This window comes from Littorina saxatilis, linkage group LG17 (genome assembly GCF_037325665.1).
Source record: "Littorina saxatilis isolate snail1 linkage group LG17, US_GU_Lsax_2.0, whole genome shotgun sequence".
NCBI classification, from domain to species: Eukaryota; Metazoa; Mollusca; class Gastropoda; order Littorinimorpha; family Littorinidae; genus Littorina; species Littorina saxatilis.
Genome location: NC_090261.1, coordinates 68336247 through 68355949, shown reverse-complemented (window position 1 = coordinate 68355949; position 19703 = coordinate 68336247). Strand labels below are relative to the sequence as shown.

The 19703-nt window shown below is 42.2% G+C and overlaps 1 protein-coding gene across 4 annotated transcripts in view; it reads right to left on the bottom strand.

Moving 5' to 3' along the window:
• Positions 1-19703, bottom strand: part of LOC138952311 (poly [ADP-ribose] polymerase tankyrase-like) — a 110104-nt gene that overhangs the window by 71971 nt on the left and 18430 nt on the right. For 3 of the 4 annotated variants that reach the window (XM_070323948.1, XM_070323950.1, XM_070323949.1), the window contains exons 6-17: positions 18628-18675; positions 16973-17090; positions 16223-16337; positions 15480-15655; positions 14283-14370; positions 12824-12967; positions 12338-12460; positions 11758-11838; positions 3633-3796; positions 2772-2884; positions 1746-1852; positions 1066-1222 (exon numbers count right to left, since the gene is read on the bottom strand). In XM_070323948.1, the coding sequence (XP_070180049.1) occupies positions 1066-1222; positions 1746-1852; positions 2772-2884; positions 3633-3796; positions 11758-11838; positions 12338-12460; positions 12824-12967; positions 14283-14370; positions 15480-15655; positions 16223-16337; positions 16973-17090; positions 18628-18675 (1434 nt within the window). Of the gene's footprint in view, positions 1-1065; positions 1223-1745; positions 1853-2771; positions 2885-3632; positions 3797-11757; positions 11839-12337; positions 12461-12823; positions 12968-14282; positions 14371-14934; positions 14994-15479; positions 15656-16222; positions 16338-16972; positions 17091-18627; positions 18676-19703 lie in introns of those variants that run through there. The other variant, XM_070323951.1, reaches the window with a different exon arrangement.

The following is a 19703-nucleotide window of genomic DNA, read 5'->3' as shown; positions in this document are numbered from 1 at the left end:
GAACAGCCCAGAGCCACCAGAGGCAAAAAACGGGCTGAACCGAACAGGCCATTTGCACTTGACCACAGTGCGAAGCTGACGAACGGGAGGGCGGGAACCGCCGATCGCGCCTGAAACAGCTGAGAATACAGACCAAAACATCGTTAAGTCCCCCCAAAAGGAGGACATTGACTGATTCCTCTTACGCAGAGAAAGGGGAAAGAATAGCCACACGGCCACCCCCCCCTAATCAGTCGCACCGACGACGATCCAACAAAAAGTCTATAAGAAGCCTAAAGGCTGATTAACCCCAACAGGGGAAGCGAGCTGTGAAAGAACTGAACCCGCCCTCGGAGGGATAGGAACATAAAAAGAAGTGCTGTTTGACGGATCTAAGACCCGCATAATAGGCAAATCAAAGTTCTTAGGCTACTCTTAGGTATAGTTTTCTAAACCAGGCTAAGAGCCTTGTCACCCTCCAGTCTCGCGCCACGTTTAGCTTTGTTGTCGGCCATTTTAAGACCGGCGAAAAACAGTCACCCAGAACAAAAACCTTCTGCGTGCGTGTTCAACACAAAGCTATCAACATTTATACCAAACATAAACAGGAAAGATCTCACCAAAAGGTAGACGGACAGGTAGACCCCCAAGAACCGGCTAGTCTCAAGGACGAGCAGGCATGAGAAGGCCAAAGTGAGAGCGAAATTCGGACACGTCCACCGTGTGTTGTCGAAAGTCGAGAATGATTATTACGGATGCTGGCGCTCACGTGGTGCGCAGGGTGTTATGGGTAACCGAGCAAGGTCAGGCCATAGCAACGGCTATGGCGTCGCTTTTAGCTTGGTTACCACCCTACTAAGGGCAGGTAATTTGAGAGGTTTTTCGACATCTAGCATGTGGGACTAAAGTCAATGCATTCATAAGAATTGGAGTAAGAATATGTGATTAAATTTGTGCTTGAAATAAACCCTACCAACAGCACACTGAGCTAATACTGGTATGCAAGGCGGTGAGTGCTCAAGCAGCACATTTCTCAGAATTTGTGATGCTACTTTTGCGGTGTAAAAGTGAAGTTTAAAGTCGTACCCAGCAGCTCGACGGTGGCCCCACTCTGCACCAGCAGTCGCACCATGTCCAGGTTACCCAGCTCCGCCGCCATCATCAGGGGAGACAACTTGTTCTTGCCGGCTGACACCTGCTTGTTCACGTTCACCTTGTTCTTCAGTAGCACCTTCAGCACCTCCTGTCAACACAGACACACAGTTTTGACACGCCCAGTTACCCGCAGCTGATAATACGTTGTTGGGCAAGTAAAAACGTTGAGGAGTTGCCTTACAAGGCAAGTGGAAATGTTGCAGCATCGGAATTCTTTTATGCTTTGAGATAAGCTACATTGAGTAATAGACAAATTCCCATCATAACTCGGTCGGGTTCGTATGGGTTGTGAAAGAGGGAATACCCTTGCATTTTACTCGGAGAAAGCGAAAGAGAAATAACATTTTGATTTTCTCTGCTGATGGTTTGATATGTGATCAAAGAAGCCATAAAATGTTAAGTATCTTTACAAAGTAGTCGCCTCTCTCTCTTCCACTTGTGGTTAATACCCACTTCATCCCAAACCACTCTGTACTTTGTGATTCACAATCACTCCACAACAATCCTCTGTTTGCAAGTCACCACCCTGGGCTGTCAAATGAGCAGCACATGAACACAGAAAGAGAACACGTATTTGTAACTGGATAAAGGGGAATGAGAGAGGCACTGACTATGTGTCCATTCATGACGGCAATGTGAATGGGGCAGTAGGAGTTGCGGTTGCTGCGGTCGATGCCTCCAATCCCCCATTTGGTGATTGTCTGATCATCCCCACTTTCTAAGAGAAAACAGAAACAGAAAAAGTCAAATAACAATAGTCCACACAGTTTGCTACTTAGAAACTACAATCAACACGCACCATCAAGTACTGTGTGGCTAATACAAGTTATCACTTTGTCCTTTTGAAGACTTTTTCTTAGGTACATCAGCCTTGTACCCTTCCTAGTATACTATACTCAACATACAGCCAATATAGGTTAACGACAGCCAATATAGGTTAACGAAAAAATGTACTCAAGCCAAGTAATATTTCTAGTGTACTGGACATGGTTAAAACAAAATCTTATGTCTTATAAAACATGAACTTTTCTTGATCTGTTCATCTCATCTATATCTATATACGGCTTGTGTGTGTCTGTCTGTCACTTCGCGATGCACGGCCAAAGTTCTCGATGGATCTGCTTCAAATTTGGTGGGCATATTCAGGTAGACCCCGGACACAATCTGGTCGATGAAAATGTTCAACACGTGCTCTAAGCGCGGCGCGGTGAACCGATTTTGGTTTTTCTGTACATCCATTCCCACTATCTCTTCCTTATCTTCTCCAGTGTTCTGCGCGTTTATCTCCCTTCCTTCGTGTGGCGTCAATCCCGTACGGTATTTGCAAGAATCTCGCAATTCACCCGGCCAAGCGGGTATTCCTCTAGTTCAACATATATCCCTCACTTCAAACAATGCTACACGCACCATCAAGTACCGTGTTGCTAATACAAGTTTTCACTTTTTTACTTTTGAAAACTTTTTCCTCTTATGTACATCAGCCCTGCCTGCACCCTTCCTTCTAAGAACAAGGGAACAAACTAAAGTACAGACAGACAGACAGACAGACAGACAGAAAGACAAAGAAGCAATCCTTCCAACACAGAATCAAACCTCTAAAACAAGAAAATCACAACAAAGCTTTTTCTGTCACTTACTGTTAAACTCTGCGTTTTTCAAGAGCACAGTGACGTTGTGTGCACGCCCCGCTATGCAAGCCCTGTGAAGGGGGAGGTTACCCTGGGTGTCCACATCATTTGGACTGGCGCCCCTGTCACACAAAAACAAGAGAACTTGCAGCACACATTCCCACAAAATCAAGTAGAGAACAAACCCAAAAGATAAGTGTGGTAAAGCTTGCTGTTGACGCTGTATCACTGAGAGAAGGACTGAAGAATAAACCCTGGGCACAGCCTACACTCATTTGATCCGAGTTCACACAGTAACACTGCCACAGGGACTTGCAAACAGACAAATTGAAACAACGAAGATTATATGCAGCATCAACAGTATGATTTACCATGGGATTTGTCTGACGATATTTTTCTCAGATTTTTGGAGATCTTAAAAGGTGGGTACCACTGTACTCAAATTGATGGGAATCAAGCTTGGGGCCTAGCCACATGAATCAGGGATGGCCAAATCGTCCGCCTGATCGCCAGGGGCGAGTAAGAAAACAGCTGGGCTAGTAGAAACCGTCTGGAAGCTCGCCCGGCTGGCCAGTGAAAATTCTGGTCAAATGTACTTTCAAGGGTTAAAGCCCTATAAACACTTAAGGAACTTCTGTCGTCTGCAAAATCACCGCCATGTTCTGGTGAAACAAAAATGAGGCTCCTGTCGTATCTCCGCCATTTTAATTGTGAAATGAAATCTGACACTCATAATTTGTTGTGTCGTATGTACCGGGCCAGCAACATTTCTGGCGGGCTAGTGACTTCCTTGAAGTTACTCGCCCGGCTGGCAAGTAAACATTTTTGAGATTTGGCCATCCCTGTGAATGCAGGAAAAGTGGCCCTTACTTTGTGAGGAGAAACTCGAGGGGCTTGGTGTCGGTGCAAGCGGCAGCGTAGTGGATGGGGCGTCTGTGTGAACGATCCATCAGGTTGATGTCGGGCTCCACTGACAGCAGACGCGTCAGGTACTTGGGGTTGGGGTTGATGGCCGCACAGTGCAGTGGAGTGATCTGAAAACACATGTTCTGGGCTTAAAATGGTACAAAATGAAAACACATGTTCTGGGCTTAAAATGGTACAAGATGAAAACACATGTTCTGGGCTTAAAATGGTACAAGATGAAAACACATGTTCTGGGCTTAAAATGGTACAAGATGAAAACACATGTTCTGGGCTTAAAATGGTACAAGATGAAAACACATGTTCTGGGCTTAAAATGGTACAAGATGAAAACACATGTTCTGGGCTTAAAATGGTACAAGATGAAAACACATGTTCTGGGCTTAAAATGGTACAAGATGAAAAAGGAGGACATTTTGGGTTGGGGGACATCCTCCAAAACCAGAAGAATTTCAAGCCCTGGATGTAATAATAATGTGAGGATGAAAGTCGCTTGTTCATTTCAATGCTTGTTATTCTCTCAAGTTCAAGTTTTATTAGTCCATAACCCATGGGGGCATTTTGAACAATAAATACAATCAATACAATCATGATATATGCTAATATAGTAAATAAAAAAATTATGAAAAACTGTTACAAATTCTATTAATAAAGTCCAAAATATTCTTTGGCAATTTCTTTTTCTTAGTAGCAAACAACTTTTTAAATTTAAGTGCAGTAGGTTTTTTCAATAGTAAGGTGGTAACAACTCAGCTCTTTCTTCTTTGAAAAAATCACAGACAAATAAATAATGGAATTCATCACCTATGTCTTGTGATTCACATTTTGGTTTTGTGTACTTGCAGGGATGTTGCCACAAATTCATACCTATAGGACAAATGTCCTGAGCTCCTCGGCATCAATAGGACATTTGACTGCTTTCAGACATTTTAATAGGACATAATAATTTTGTGCAAAACACAAAATCATGTGCACACACACACATATCAGTATATGCACCAACATTGTGTGCGTATATTGTTTTATTACTTTTGTTTCAAACAGGACACACACACACACACACACACACACACACACACACACACACACACACACACACACAAACCAACAACTTAAAAGCAACCAAACACTTCAGCACTCTTAGTCTTACTTCGATTGGCACACGAACTGCATGATTTCCTGACAGAGCTTTTTCTTGACAGACTCGACCAAACAGTTTACCTATATAGATTGTCTCTTTGCTGTCAAATTCTAACCAACTAATACTAAACAGGGTCAGCCATGAATAGTTAACCTTATCAAAAGACCGTTTGTGTGAATTTTCTGCTGTACTGACACCATCTACAAGTGACGAAACTTTACTTTCCCTGATTGTGGAGGTTTCAGCGGCGACACTGTCATTGGCACTGTCATTTTTCAGAATGATGCTTGCCCTGTTTTCCCATGTTCTTGGCTCTAATGTAGCTCACGATGCCGTTGAAACGCCAAACGTGTTCAGCCTTTGCAGTTCTTTGGCAGGCTTTAGTTTTTATCGGTGGCATAATTTAGTGCCGTACGCTTCATCTCTAACCGAAAGCAAATTAAAGCAGACGCGAGCCTTGGTCAGTTGGAGTTGTCTCCCGTACTCCTAACTTTAGTGTGCTGTAGAAGGGTGGCTCATACGGCTTTTTGAAGATTTCTATCATGAAAGGAAAATTATCATTTGAATAACGCGTTGTCCGAAGGAATGGAGTGCTTATCGGACAATGACCGCGCTCAGTTGAAAACGATAGGACATGTGACCGCCATGCGGCTATGTGAATCGGACATTTGAGCCTTTTAATCGGTCTATGTCCGATGTCCGACGCCTAACGACATCCCTGTACTTGTTATCCTTTTCTCTACTTTTAGACAGCAAATCTTCATTTTTGTTTTTTTTCACATCGTCTGCTAGGCAATCATTAGCGCGTACTTCATTATGTTTTAATAAATGCAAAACAACAGGACAGTGTACGTCAGAATACATTTCACAAAATTCCATCACAGAATTGTTTTTAACTTTCGAGAACAAATCTTTTGACAGGATGCAATAATCAACAACGCTCTTATCCTTACATGTGCATTTACCAACCCCTGTATCATCGCCAACTCTACCATTAGCAATAACTAAGCCAGTCATTTTACAAAAATCAATCAATTTAAAACCAAGGTTATTAGTATTATTATCCTGTGAGGCCCGCTCACCTATTAGAGTACCAACCTCATCAGAGTCAAACAAGTCATTATCAAGAAAACCTTTTGAATGCTGATCATCTTCATACATTTCACTCAGATGACCAGTGCGGGAATTTAAGTCTCCTAAAAGACAAACATAATCACTATCTACCCCAAACTGCATGTACACCTCTTCTAATTCAGCACACACATCTTTATTATGGTAAGGTGATCCTTCTGGGGGAATATATAAAGCACAGAAAAGGGTGTCACGGCCAAGTATTTTCTTATCTACCTTAAAAATTAGCGCATTCTCACACATTTCTACATCCAAAAATCTAGACCATATTTTCATCTCTTCTTTTATCTTATGTGACAGCTTTTTTTCTTCAAAAATAGTTATATTATTAGCAAACACTTCCCGTAATAAAACTAATACACCACCTGATTTTCAGGTGCCAGGACCCTGGTTCCACATAACTCTCACTTACTCCATTACACATGTCGTATGCATTTAGAGCGCTTACTTCCCTTTGTTTCTCAAACCCTGGATGTTATGTTTTAAATCTCTACACGAAGACCTGTTACGAGAATTAGTACAATACACTGTAATATGCACATACTTTCATTTACATGCAAATACACACACTTGCATGTACATACAACGCACAGACATTCCTGTTCACACAATACAATCTCTCTCTTAAGGGAAGACACCACAGTGAAAAAAGTGATTTTTTTGTTCCCTGGTCATTTCCGTTTTCTTTCTGAATGTGGATTTTGAACTTCTTCTGGTTACCCTGATGTACTGATTTTAGATCAGAATTAATCATAAACGGTCAAAACGGCTAAATGAACAATGTATGTGTATGCAATTGTGTATTGAACAAACACAAAACAGCAAAAAAATGCGTATGTTTGAGAGGTGACTGCGAGTCGAACACATCGTCAACGGTGGTCACGTTAGTATGACTGGAATGAGTTGTCTTTTCTTTGCTACGATCAGTTCATACCGCGGACAACGGGAATTTCCGTTTACGGATTTCGCGCCATTAGTAACAGAAACTGGAAGACATTCCAATGAGCCGAAGAGAACCGATGAAGATTCCGGGAGATTCCGTATGAGCAATTTTCGCCACTGACCAATCGAATCGCGAATATTAAACTTCGTTTATGCTCGGTCTTGTTCGGCCTTCCCAGAATGCAATATTCTTCATTTCCGCCAGATCTTGCCAAAGGCAATGTGAAATATCTACAGCTGCGATTTTCCTGGGATATCTTTGTGGAAACTTCAGTTAAATACACGTTTTGCCCCGATTTCAGTGCTTGACACGCAAAGATGATTATCGAATAAAATCATATCAGTTGCAGAGGCTGGCGTGACAGAAGTTTAAAAAGAAAGTGCGAGTCGATAGTGTCGTCTGCTATTGCTACGAACGAATCGGAAGATCAAGTTTGTGCATTCTTCTTTGTCCAGAATGAAAATTGGCTGGAAACTATGCTGCTTCCCTTGCAACAGCTGGGATGGAGCAAGAAATCACCATCGGTGGTGTACGTTTGAAGCACGTTGTCATGAGTGTTTTGAGCCACGACTTATTTTAGAGTTGCGGAGTGGAATGCGTACGGCAATAAGGACAACACGGAGTTCGCCATTTATGGCAACGAGAAGGCAGACCCTGTATCTTTTCTCTGGAAAAAAGCAAATAAACTGCTTAGAAAAAGAACAATCAATACAAAAATGACTTTGTTCAGCCATGGTGCAACACCATGCATCTCCACGGAAATCTGGTGCAGTTGAATACTAGCCCAAGCAGAGCAGGGAAGATTCCAAGCAGCTGATAAGCAAGATGGTAGTAGGTAGGTAATTTTTTCTTCTTTTGACAAACATGTAGAAGTTTATACATTTGTTTGGTTATGTGTGCGGCTCTGGCTCTGTGTGTGTGTGTGTGTGTGTGTGTGTGTGTGTGTGTGTGTTATATGCTGAAGAACAGAATTTAAATAACAACACCCTGATGCAAAGAAACTGAATAGGATGCAAAGTCTGTTATGTGCTGCTACTGTGAAGCTTGGTTGTCACAAGGTTTGTCAGTGTTGGGGCAAAACATCTGTTCTTTACTCATTTATTTTCTCGAGCATATTATATATAGCGTCTTCCTGTGATCACAGTTTTCTTGTGGCTCAAACAAACATGCATTCACACATTTTGAACTCAAAGCCATGACGTTCCCTACACAAGGCTTTGATAACGAACGGATAAGGGGCGTAACTCCTTAGTCATATTACAGTTGAAAATTCAAAGCGGGTCGGCTTCACTCAATTTCTTGGCATCAGAGGCTTGACATAAATTAGGAAAACAAATGGTTGGACCCATCATGGACCAACTAAAACGCTGTAGGGCAGAATTAATATTTTGATGGTATTTTTCAACGTTCTCAGCGTCACTGCAGGAAGTGGCGTTCTCAGCGTGCAGAAAGTGAGAGTCAAGTCCCTTTGTATCAACAACGAAAATCTTTGCATCTTTGAATGAATCGAAACTTCCTGCAGTGACGCTGAGAACGTTGAAAAATACCATCAAAATATCAATTCTGCCCTACAGCGTTTTAGTTGGTCCATGATGGGTCCAACCATTTGTTTTCCTAATTTATGTCAAGCCTCTGATGCCAAGAAATTGAGTGAAGCCGACCCGCTTTGAATTTTCAACTGTAATATGACTAAGGAGTTACGCCCCTTATCCGTTCGTTATCAAAGCCTTGTGTAGGGAACGTCATGGCTTTGAGTTCAAAATGGCATTCACATGGCTCAGTGAGTGAACATTGCTTGTGGTCATACTTCCCATATGGTTTCTGCATGCAATGTATGTGCAATAGCTGTAAACCTGACCTGCACTGCCTTAGCAGTATTCACATGATTTGTCAACATCCTTTTGTTCACTGCTTGACTATCAGCACTGACATGTGCATGCGCCCAAATATCGTGTTACATGTATCACATTACCTTTTTTCAAATGTGTGTGTGTGTGTGTGTGTGTGTGTGTGTGTGTGTGTGGGGGGGTCATTGTTGGGAAAATGTGAATAGCAGTATTTGAGTTTGTCATAGATATATTAATTTTGAATTTATGTTGACTCTGCAGAGGTGGAAGCTGGATAGGAGTTTCCAAAGTACCCATGGCATTGCAAGGCAATTCCCAAAAGTCAACCCAAATATTGTAGTATAGAAAGTAAAGGACACTGTCTGATTATTCAAAGCAAGTCCAAAAGAGGTCCAAGATAAGAGGCTTCACTGGTAACAAGTTGGGAATTATAGATGGGCATACTTTACGCAGCGTGCACATAACGGATGAGAGTTGATCATTGTGACCTTGGAACAGGTTCCTTGGTGCTTGCAGAACACTGGCTGTTTTTTTAAATTTTGTTGTTGAATTTTGCTTCCCGTTTTTCTTGTAGAACTAAGCAATACCTGTTGTTTTGTTAGTGTTGTTTTGTTACATGTTTCATAAACGTTTGTGTACAAAAAATACATTTTCTTCACGTTTTGTGTATTTTCTCAAAACTACTTTTTTGTCACTTCAAAAGCATAAGGCTTTTTTTCTAATAAACTTGCGTTGTTGAAACTTTGCATACACCTTGAGTGTGTTATTTCGCAGATTTTGTTAGAGCGTTTTGTTGAATTTTTTTGTTTGTGAGAAGTTATACCATTTTTGGGGGCGGTTTTTCATAAAATTCAAGGTCACTCATTTTTATCACTGATATCTTTTGAATGACTGTAAATTTCCAAAAAAGCCTTTAACAAAAGTTGGGTATTGTGCTAAAGTATAAATAACAAGCACTAAAACAAATTTCCTTACGGTTTTGTAAAAAAGCCTTAGGGTTTTAAAAAGTGGCAGTTTGGTGGCCATCTTGGATTGCTACCAAGGCAACCGGGGATCAAATTTTTTTTTCTCTCCCATTTTCTGAGGAGATGGACTGAGTTCTTTAATTGTGCAACAATTTTTGACCCAATACTTACGAAACAAAAAAAATCACTTTTAACACCAGTGCCTGCCCTTAATTGTAATCAAATAAAAAACACTCGCGCTGGACCCGAGTACTCTTCAGACATTCACACACACACACACACACACACACACACACACACACACACACACACACACACACACACACACACTCTCTCTCTCCCTCACTCTCTCTCTTTCTTACACACACACACACACACACGAGTACAGACTCATGCACGCACGCACGCACACACACACACAAACAGTAACACTAACACATGTGCACAAAATGAACACACACACACACACACCGCGCGAGAGAAAAAGACAACAGGGAGGCATTGACGTCAAAGACTTTCGACCGTGACGTAATTACGTCACTATTTTTGGTTTACGGTACCATTCGGCGGCTCTCTCTCTCTCTCTTTCTTACACACACACACACACACACAGAGACTCATGCACGCGCATGCACACACACACAAACAGTAACACTAACACATGTGCACAAAATGAACACACACACACACCGCGCGAGAGAAAAAGACGACAGGGATGATGCATTAATTGACGTCAAAGACTTTCGACCGTGACGTAATCTTTTTATGACGCTATATTTCTTGTCACTGTGTGACGCGTTCGGCTGTTCTATCAGACTGCCTGGCTGGATGTGGCTCCGCAAATTCCTCCCACCGCCAAGTCGTTTTTTTGTGGTTTATTTCGCATTTAGGTCCCAGGTAACATTATGAAGTTTTAATACGATCAATCGGACCTATTATCAAGTTAGTGTGTCAACTTTTGAACGAACTGCACCCAGTAGTTTCCAAGCAATAAGCTGTTAAGTCGAGACACACACACACACAGACAGACAATTAAAGTCTGCTGGACCCTAGTACTAGCGTACTCCGGGACAATTCTTTCTACCAGTGAAGTATGTGTGTGTGATTGTCTGCAAGAGAGATGAAATACTTTGGGCTCTCGTTGTATCGATCAAAGCAGCGCTTCTTGTGAGTTTTCTTTTGTGCGGAGTTTTAATCACGAATGTGCTTATAAAAAACGCTCGCGCTGGACCCGAGTACTCTTCAGACATTCACACACACACACACTCTCTCTCCCTCACTCCCTCCCTCTCTCTCTTTCTTACACACACACACACACACACACACAAAAACAGTAACACTAACACATGTGCACAAAATGAACACACACACACCGCGCGAGAGAAAAAGACTACAGGGAGGCATTGACGTCAAAGACTTTCGACCGTGACGTAATTACGTCACTATTCTTGGTTTACGGTACCATTCGGCGGCTCTCTCTCTCTTTCTTACACACACACACACACACATGCACGCACGCACGCACACACACACACACACAAACAGTAACACTAACACATGTGCACAAAATGAACACACACACCGCGCGAGAGAAAAAGACTACAGGGATGATGCATTAATTGACGTCAAAGACTTTCGACCGTGACGTAATCTTTTTATGACGCTATATTTCTTGTCACTGTGTGACGCGTTCGGCTGTTCTATCAGACTGCCTGGCTGGATGTGGCTCCACAAATTCCTCCCACCGCCAAGTCGTTTTTTTGTGGTTTATTTCGCATTTAGGTCCCAGGTAACATTATGAAGTTTTAATACGATCAATCGGACCTATTATCAAGTTAATGTGTCAACTTTTGAACGAACTGCGCCCAGTAGTTTCCAAGCAATAAGCTGTTAAGTCGAGACACACACACACACAGACAGACAATTAAAGTCTGCTGGACCCTAGTACTAGCGTACTCGGGGATAACCCAAATTATACACTGATGTAATACAGAACATACCAAAACATAAGATACAGTTAAGTGCATGCACCACGACCTCTTACCGCTCTGTTGTCAAAGGGCTTCTTCCTGACCGACGCAGCAAGAATATGATCACGCAGGTTTTCCTTCTCAAACTTCAACACCTGCAGTAAGAAAGAAAACTATCAAAACAGGGAACAATGCAAAACTCATGGTGATATTTGATGTCAAATGTGTCCACAATAGAATAGAAGAGAAAAAAACAGCAACAAAACCATCAGAACTCAAAATAGACGATTTTCGGAACTATTTGTATGGGTTGTGAAATAGTGAGTACCTTTGCTTTTGCTCGAACAAATATTGACATTTGTTCCTGTACACGTGTTTGAGACACGCCCCCTCAAGAGTGCCTGGCCTGTAGTGACTGGCCTATAGTGACTGGCCTGTAATGTTACTTGGGAAATTATGACACGTGGGAAAACTTTCCCTTGTGACACTACAGGCCAGGCACTAGCGTTTTAAAAAAATCTCAAAACACTTGCACAGGAAGCACATGTCAATATTTGTCTGAGCAAAAGCAAGGGTACTCACTCTTTCACAACCCATACAAACCCGACAGAGTTATTTCCGGAATTTGTCTATTGGCTGTAGTGAGAGACTTGCCTCTTCGTGGAGGAAGTTGTAGCCATAGCCCCCGACTCTCACAGCATCTGACACCAGTTTGGCTGCCGTCTGACGATGGCCGTTCTCTATAGCAATGTGGATGTTTCTGAAGCACTCCTCCATCTGGAAAGGAATCTCATATTAAACCGGTCAACCTAGAAGACAAGGCAAAGCAAAAGCAAGTCAGAAAGAGTTTTTGACTCTCTGACAGCAGTAATACTTTTCCCGCTTTAGTTCAACTCTATCGTCGCATATTTAATATTTTTGTCTTTAACTTTCTCTCAGTCACTGTTTCAGTCAATGTACGAAGTCTCAAATTTGAATTTGACTCGTTCACGCTAACATCTTTTCCGCCTTAGCTTTATTCTGCAGTTGGTAATTTCTCTGTCTCTCGAAGTTACCGTTTTGAATGCCTCAGACTTGTTCCCTCCCTCCCTCCCCCTCTCTCTCTCACACACACACACAAAAATACAAACACACACTGACCACTTCATCATGGTTGTTTTCGTCCTTCCTGGCGGTTGCCTTGGCCAAGGCTTTGACGAGACGGTCAAGGGTGTCTGGCTTCACTCCAAGCTCTATTGCACGACGGATGTAGTCGTTGCTGTCCGGCGATACCATGTCGTCATCCTGCCAACAACACACATAAACTGTATCAATTTCTACACGCTCAAAAACACACATAAATACACTCAATTTAACACATAACTTGCCAAATTTCAGGAAATGCAGAATCCTAATTAGATGCATTCCTCCCCCGAAAGCAGCACACTGCCTAAATGGCAGGGTAAATACGGTCTTACACGTAAAAACACACTCATGCAAAATAACACATGTACGTGGGAGTTTCAGCCCATGAATGCAGAAGAAGATGCCTTGCTGATTTCACCTGTAAAACTGACAATCCAGACACACTAAATTCTGCCATGCAAACTGAATTAGCTGTGGAATTCCAAGGGATAGCACAGTTAAGAAATTAATGATCTCACAAGTTCAGTGAAACGCTCTTCTTTACAGAATAACACACGTTCTGATGACGCAAAATTGTAAAAAACCCCGCCTTTTTTGCTTCAATCAGCAATTCTGCGGATTCCGCATAACATAAGACACCCACAAACACACATTTATAACAAGTCGCGTAAGGCGAAATTACTACATTTAGTCAAGCTGTGGAACTCACAGAATGAAATTGAACGTAGTCCGCCGCTAGTGCAAAAGGCAGTGAAAGTGACGAGCCTGTTTGGCGCGGTAGCGCTGTGCTTCATAGCACGCTTTACTGTACCTCTCTTCGTTTTAACTTTCTGAGCGTGTTTTTAATCGAAACATATCATATCTATATGTTTTTGGAATCAGGAACCGACATGGAATAAGATGAAAGTGTTTTTAAATTGATTTCGAAAATGTAATTTTGATAATAATTTTTAATTTTTTTTAATTTTCAGAGCTTGTTTTTAATCCAAATATAACATATTTATATGTTTTTGGAATCAGAAAATTATGAAGAATAAGATGAACGTAAATTTGGATCGTTTTATAAAAAAAAATTTTTTTTTTACAATTTTAAGATTTTTAATGACCAAAGTCATTAATTAATTTTTAAGCCACCAAGCTGAAATGCAATACCGAAGTCCGACCTTTGTCGGAGATTACTTGACCAAAATTTCAATGAGGGTGTGACAGTGCCGCCTCAACTTTTACAAAAAGCCGGATATGACGTCATCAAAGAAATTTATCGAAAAAAAGAAAAAAACGTCCGGGGATATCATACCCAGGAACTCTCATGTCAAATTTCATAAAGATCGGTCCAGTAGTTTACTCTGAATCGCTCTACACACACACACACGCACACATACACCATGACCCTCGTCTCAATTCCCCCTCTATGTTAAAACATTTAGTCAGAACTTGACTAAATGTAAAAAAGAAATGCTTGTTGAATTGTTACCTTTGTAAAAGCGTTGTTTCCCTCTCGGCTTCCTCGGCCGACATTGAGAGCACGTATGTTTGCTCGGCCAAGGAACACGGGGTTATACCTGTGCGGGAAAAAGTTACATTAGCGTAAACACAAAGGGGTAAAAAATATGCAATTAAGTTTTATAAGCATATACTTCTTTTCTGAAACCCCCCCCCCCCCCCAAAATGCACTGAATGTTCAAAAAGCGCCATGCAAGATCCCTCAATGAAGCAGTGCGTGAGGTACAGAGGAACTCCTCTTGTATGACCACCAAATTCAAGACTTCCCACCTTTTTCAGATTTTCTGTTAATCATTTGTTTACCTCTAGCATTCCACCAACACCAGATTCAGTAAGACTTCTGCTTGCAGTAAAGATTCAGTCAGAGTTGTGTTTAGCAATGTAAATGATAACTTACTGTCCAGTGCCTGTGGCTTCCATCAGAGTGACAGGCCCTAGCATACCACTAACATCAGATTCAGTAAGACTTCTGATTGCAGTAAAGATTCAGTTACTGTCTAGTGCCGGTGGCTTCCATCAGAGTGACAGGCCCTAGCATACCACTAACATCAGATTCAGTAAGACTTCTGCTTGCAGTAAAGATTCAGTCAGAGTAGTGTTTAGCAATGCAAATGATAACTCACTGTCCAGTGCCGGTGGCTTCCATCAGAGTGACAGGCCCTAGCATACCACTAACATCAGATTCAGTAAGACTTCTGCTTGCAGTAAAGATTCAGTCAGAGTAGTGTTTAGCAATGCAAATGATAACTCACTGTCCAGTGCCGGTGGCTTCCATCAGAGTGACAGGCCCTAGCATACCACTAACATCCCACGATTGACAAAAGGGTCTTTCCTGGCAAAATTGTATAGGCGTAGATAAAAATCTCCACCAAAATACCCGTGTGACCTGGAATAATAGGCCGTGAAAGGTGGATGCAGCGCCTAAAGGCAGTCGATCTACTGGCCGATGTGAATGCGTGATATATTGTGTAAAAAATTCCATCCCACACGGCATGAATAGGTAACATGCGCCTTGAGTCGCCTTGTGTGGTGAGATACGTGCGCGATATAAATCCTCGTAAATAAAATAAATAAATAAATAAAATAAATAACATCAGATTCAGTAAGACTTCTGCTTGCAGTAAAGATTCAGTCAGAGTAGTGTTTAGCAATGCAAATGATAACTCACTGTCCAGTGCCGGTGGCTTCCATCAGAGAGACGGGGGGTCCCCTAGCATGGCGCTTGTTCTCCACCTTTCTGTCCAGGATGTCGGTGACCAGCAGGTCGATCATCTCCAGTTTCTCAAGCCTGATGGCTAGTTCCAGGGGAGTCTCGTGAACACCCGGGGAACGGATTATGTCCAGCTGAAAACGGAACAATCAAATACATGTTAGTGTGTGTAACTTCACGGTGACCAGCAGGTCGATTATCTACAGGGGAGTCTCGTGAACACCCGGGGAACGTATCATGTCCAGCTGAAAGGGGAATAATCAACCACATGTTAGTGTGTGGAACTTCACAGTGCACACGCATTTTTCAGTTTCCAGCTCATCCTTGCTTATGGTACACACCTCATGAAGGAATGAACATGTTTGTGTAGGTAACTACAAAGTGCAAAAGTAATTTCTGCTTTTATACACATCCTTTTGCGTGTGTGTGTGTTCTTGTGTGTGTGTGTGTGTGTTAGCGTGCGAGCGGGTGTGTGCAGTGTTTCTCTCAGGCCTCAGTCTTCAGCCACTGACAAATGTTTTGTTTTACCTGATGCATTGTTGGGACCCCTGGCCTACCTTTATCGACTTGCAGACACAGAGGCACACACAAACTCACTCGATGGACTTGGTCACTTTTAAGCAGCTCCTTCAAGCATGCCTTTATCAGTTTATGGGGCTACTTTAATCGACTTGCACACACAGAGGAACACACAAACTTACTCGATAGACTTGGTCACTTTCAAGCAGCTCCTTCAAGCGGTCGACGTTGCCAGAGTTAATTGCTGCAAACACCTTCCTGCTCTGAATGGGCACAGAGACAAAGGGGCCGTTGTCCCTGAAATAGTCAAGACAAATAATGTTGTCTTAAATCTAGTTTTAATAAGCATACTTACCATACCTTATAATTGCCTCGCCTATGGGGTAGCACCCATGATAAAAAAAAAATAAAAAAACGGTTCCGGAAAATAGCCACAGTGACTGTCACGTGATGTCCGGATCCGCGCAGAAGTGAAATAACCTTTTACCTGGGTGAATAGTCTCTGTTGAAACTTTATCTTTACCAGGTGAAAAGTTATCTTTTTTTATTATTTAGATCACTGGTGCAACTGACGCAAACACCTACCACCCCCCCTCCCTCCACCCGCCTTTTTTGCTCCCAAGCCAGCACAGCTACTGACTGAGCTTTCTCCGCGAACTTCCACTGCAAGATAACCTGCACAAGCCATCGTTCTGCTTGTGGCAAAAACAGCAAGAGATGAAAGTGTATGCAGGCACTTAAAACGGCAACAGATGAAAGTGTATACAGGCACTTACTTAAAACGGCAACAGATGAAAGAGTATGCAGCCACTTATTTAAAACGGCAACAGATGAAAGTGTATGCAGCCACTTACTTAAAACGGCAACAGATGAAAGTGTACGCAGCCACTTACTTAAAACCCCGACAGATGAAAGTGTACACAGCCACTTACTTTGCTTCAAAGAAGGGGTCCTTTTCAAGCACCTTGATCTTGGGGTTGGGATTGAGGTTCCTGTCTGGCCCTTTGCCCTTCTTGCCTTTTTCCTTCAGCTTTCGCTTCTTCTCTTTTTCTGCACACAAAGCAAGAGGTGTAGGTTAAGCTGTTTGCTGCCAGGACCATTTTGTTGAGTGGAACCCTCATTTTAAGACCCCTGGTGCCCTTGATGTATATAGAGGTTACAACACCAGTGGTTTTTATATGGCTTGTATTTCAGTCAAGACCCAGCGGATGAATATATCAAGGGACTCACGAGCCTCTGGCAAGTGAGTCCCTTTGATATTCCCGCTGGGTCTTGACTGAAATACAAGCCATATACAAAATCACGAGTGTTGTAAACTGTATATCCCATGAAGATCTAAAAGACAACGTGTGACGGAAACATCAAGCTTTAGTTGTCTGTTCAGATGAGGCACCTCTGCACATACATTATTCTAAAGGCACGTCTGTTGATCTATGTCAAGTCGGTGCATAATGGTGGCTTGGTTGTCCCCGTCAGCTGAAAGCCTCTTACACGGATTTGACTGAATACCTAGTGGTTACACACGCATCTCCTGAGATCTTGGACACCTTCATCGTCTATAAGGGCCTACTGCACCACAGAAGAGCTAGAAAAACTCGCAAATTGCATCGAACAGCTTGTCCAGAGAACAGTCGTAGTCAATGATGTACCGATAAGAACATGTGTACCAGGTACACTGTAACTTCACATGAGCATAACATTGCTTCTCGAACGGACTGGGTTTTTAACGATTGCTAGTTTGACTTCTGTTTTAGTTGAGAGCACGAGCACACACACTCAAACACATATGGCTTGTCATGTTGATCACAAGAGAAAACAGAACTGCGAATAGAAGAAAGCATTACAGATTAAGTCCCCATAATATGACGCGATGGATGACAGACTTCATGAAATCTATGACGCTGTGATGATAGTCTCGGCAAGACGAGACCAAAACTAAGCTATAGCACTGAACGACTCTCGCGCATGTTCTCAAAAGCGTGGTGACCCCTTGCACATCCGGTCTTACAGGTACATTTGCTTTTGGAATGTCAAGGACGACACAAAGTAGAGCCAGCTATGATGTATTTCGTGCACCCTTATTTATCCCCTATTTTATGTGTTAGAAGAGTGCAATAGTTACATCATAGATTTGACAAGAGTACAATGGAAATACAAGAAATATACCTAGAGTACATTTACAGAGACAAAGAAGGGAGGTCATGGGATATAAATGAATACACCATACACACATTGGCAGCCAACGGGTTAAAAAGACACCCAACTACAGAACTAACATGCAAACATTTTACTTCATACTCTGTGCTGTTTGTTGCAGGTGTACGTGATACCAATACAAGTTCAAGAGAAAATCAAACCCACAGTATTTTTTTTTTTTATAAAACCAGCAACATTCCGCAGCAACATGAACTAATGAAATATCAGACATCAAACTTTGGTGAAATCCTGCACACAGAACTATGTAAAAATCAAAACAAGATCAACTACTAATGTTCCAAACATATGTTTTTGTTTGTTTTCGTTTTTACATTCATGCTGCAAATATACTATTCAACAATGGCTGCAACTGTTCACTTCAATAACTCACCTTTCTCCTTCTTCTTCTGTGCAGCCGTCTTTGCCTTGGTCTTCGGTGCTGCAAAAGAGTACATAAAACTCTTTACGTCATAATACAGACATGAGACCAGCAAATGTTCAAAAAGTAGGAAAGTAAGCCGGGGTCCAGGGGCCGCTTAGGCCCCTGGTGGGGTCCAGGGCAACGGAAAATGAATGTTAGAATTATAAAGGCCATTTTGGGGCCTCTCCTGATAGCAAAAAATGAGATCATGCCTTTTTATAAAGCTATAAAACCCACAAGAATAATATGTTTTGGCATTTTAAACAAAAGTGTGATTTATAACAATCACACACACACAAAACTTTCCCCTTATTTTTTCAGTTGCTAATGAAAGATGAAACACCCGACTACGTTCTCATCAACTAATTTCGGTGGTGCACTCGCCCTATCGCAAAAGGAAAAAAAATGACAAAAGTTCGCTTGCATTTATTTTATAGAATTCTCGCGACCTGGCGAAAAAAATGTCGATGCACCTCTAGCCCTATGTATCTGCTAGTGGTACCGGTCAGTATCGTCCACAACCAACCACAACCAACCACTCAAAACGACGTACTTTGCCGTAACCTGACCCTGGGGTCCGGAGCCAAATCGCCGACCGGATTTTTGAGTGGGCGTGGTTTGCAGCGAGAGTTATCTTTTCCTAGCTTGCCCAGGGTTCGACACTAGCGGGGGCGGGGGGCGGAACGCCCCAGAGTTTTGTGTTCCGCCCCAAACATTGCCGAAGCTTGGGGCCCACTCCGCCCCAGGATAAATTCCAACAATGACAAACCGAAAATTCTAATGCCAGAGCCAATCACTAAAAATCGCCAGTCAAAGTCGTCACTGAAATTTGCGTTACGATCAATGCCGCAGTCAAGAAAAGAAAAAACATTGAAATCGTCGAAGGACAATGCCGCAAGGGAAATAACTCCCAGATTGCGCTCTTTAGCGTGAGAGATAAGTATCGCCTTCAAATGCCAAACGCAAAATGTGGCGACACATCCCTGGTGTAAAAAGACATGGAAATGAAGATGAAGAACAGGGTGGAGAGAAACGAAAAAAAGAGA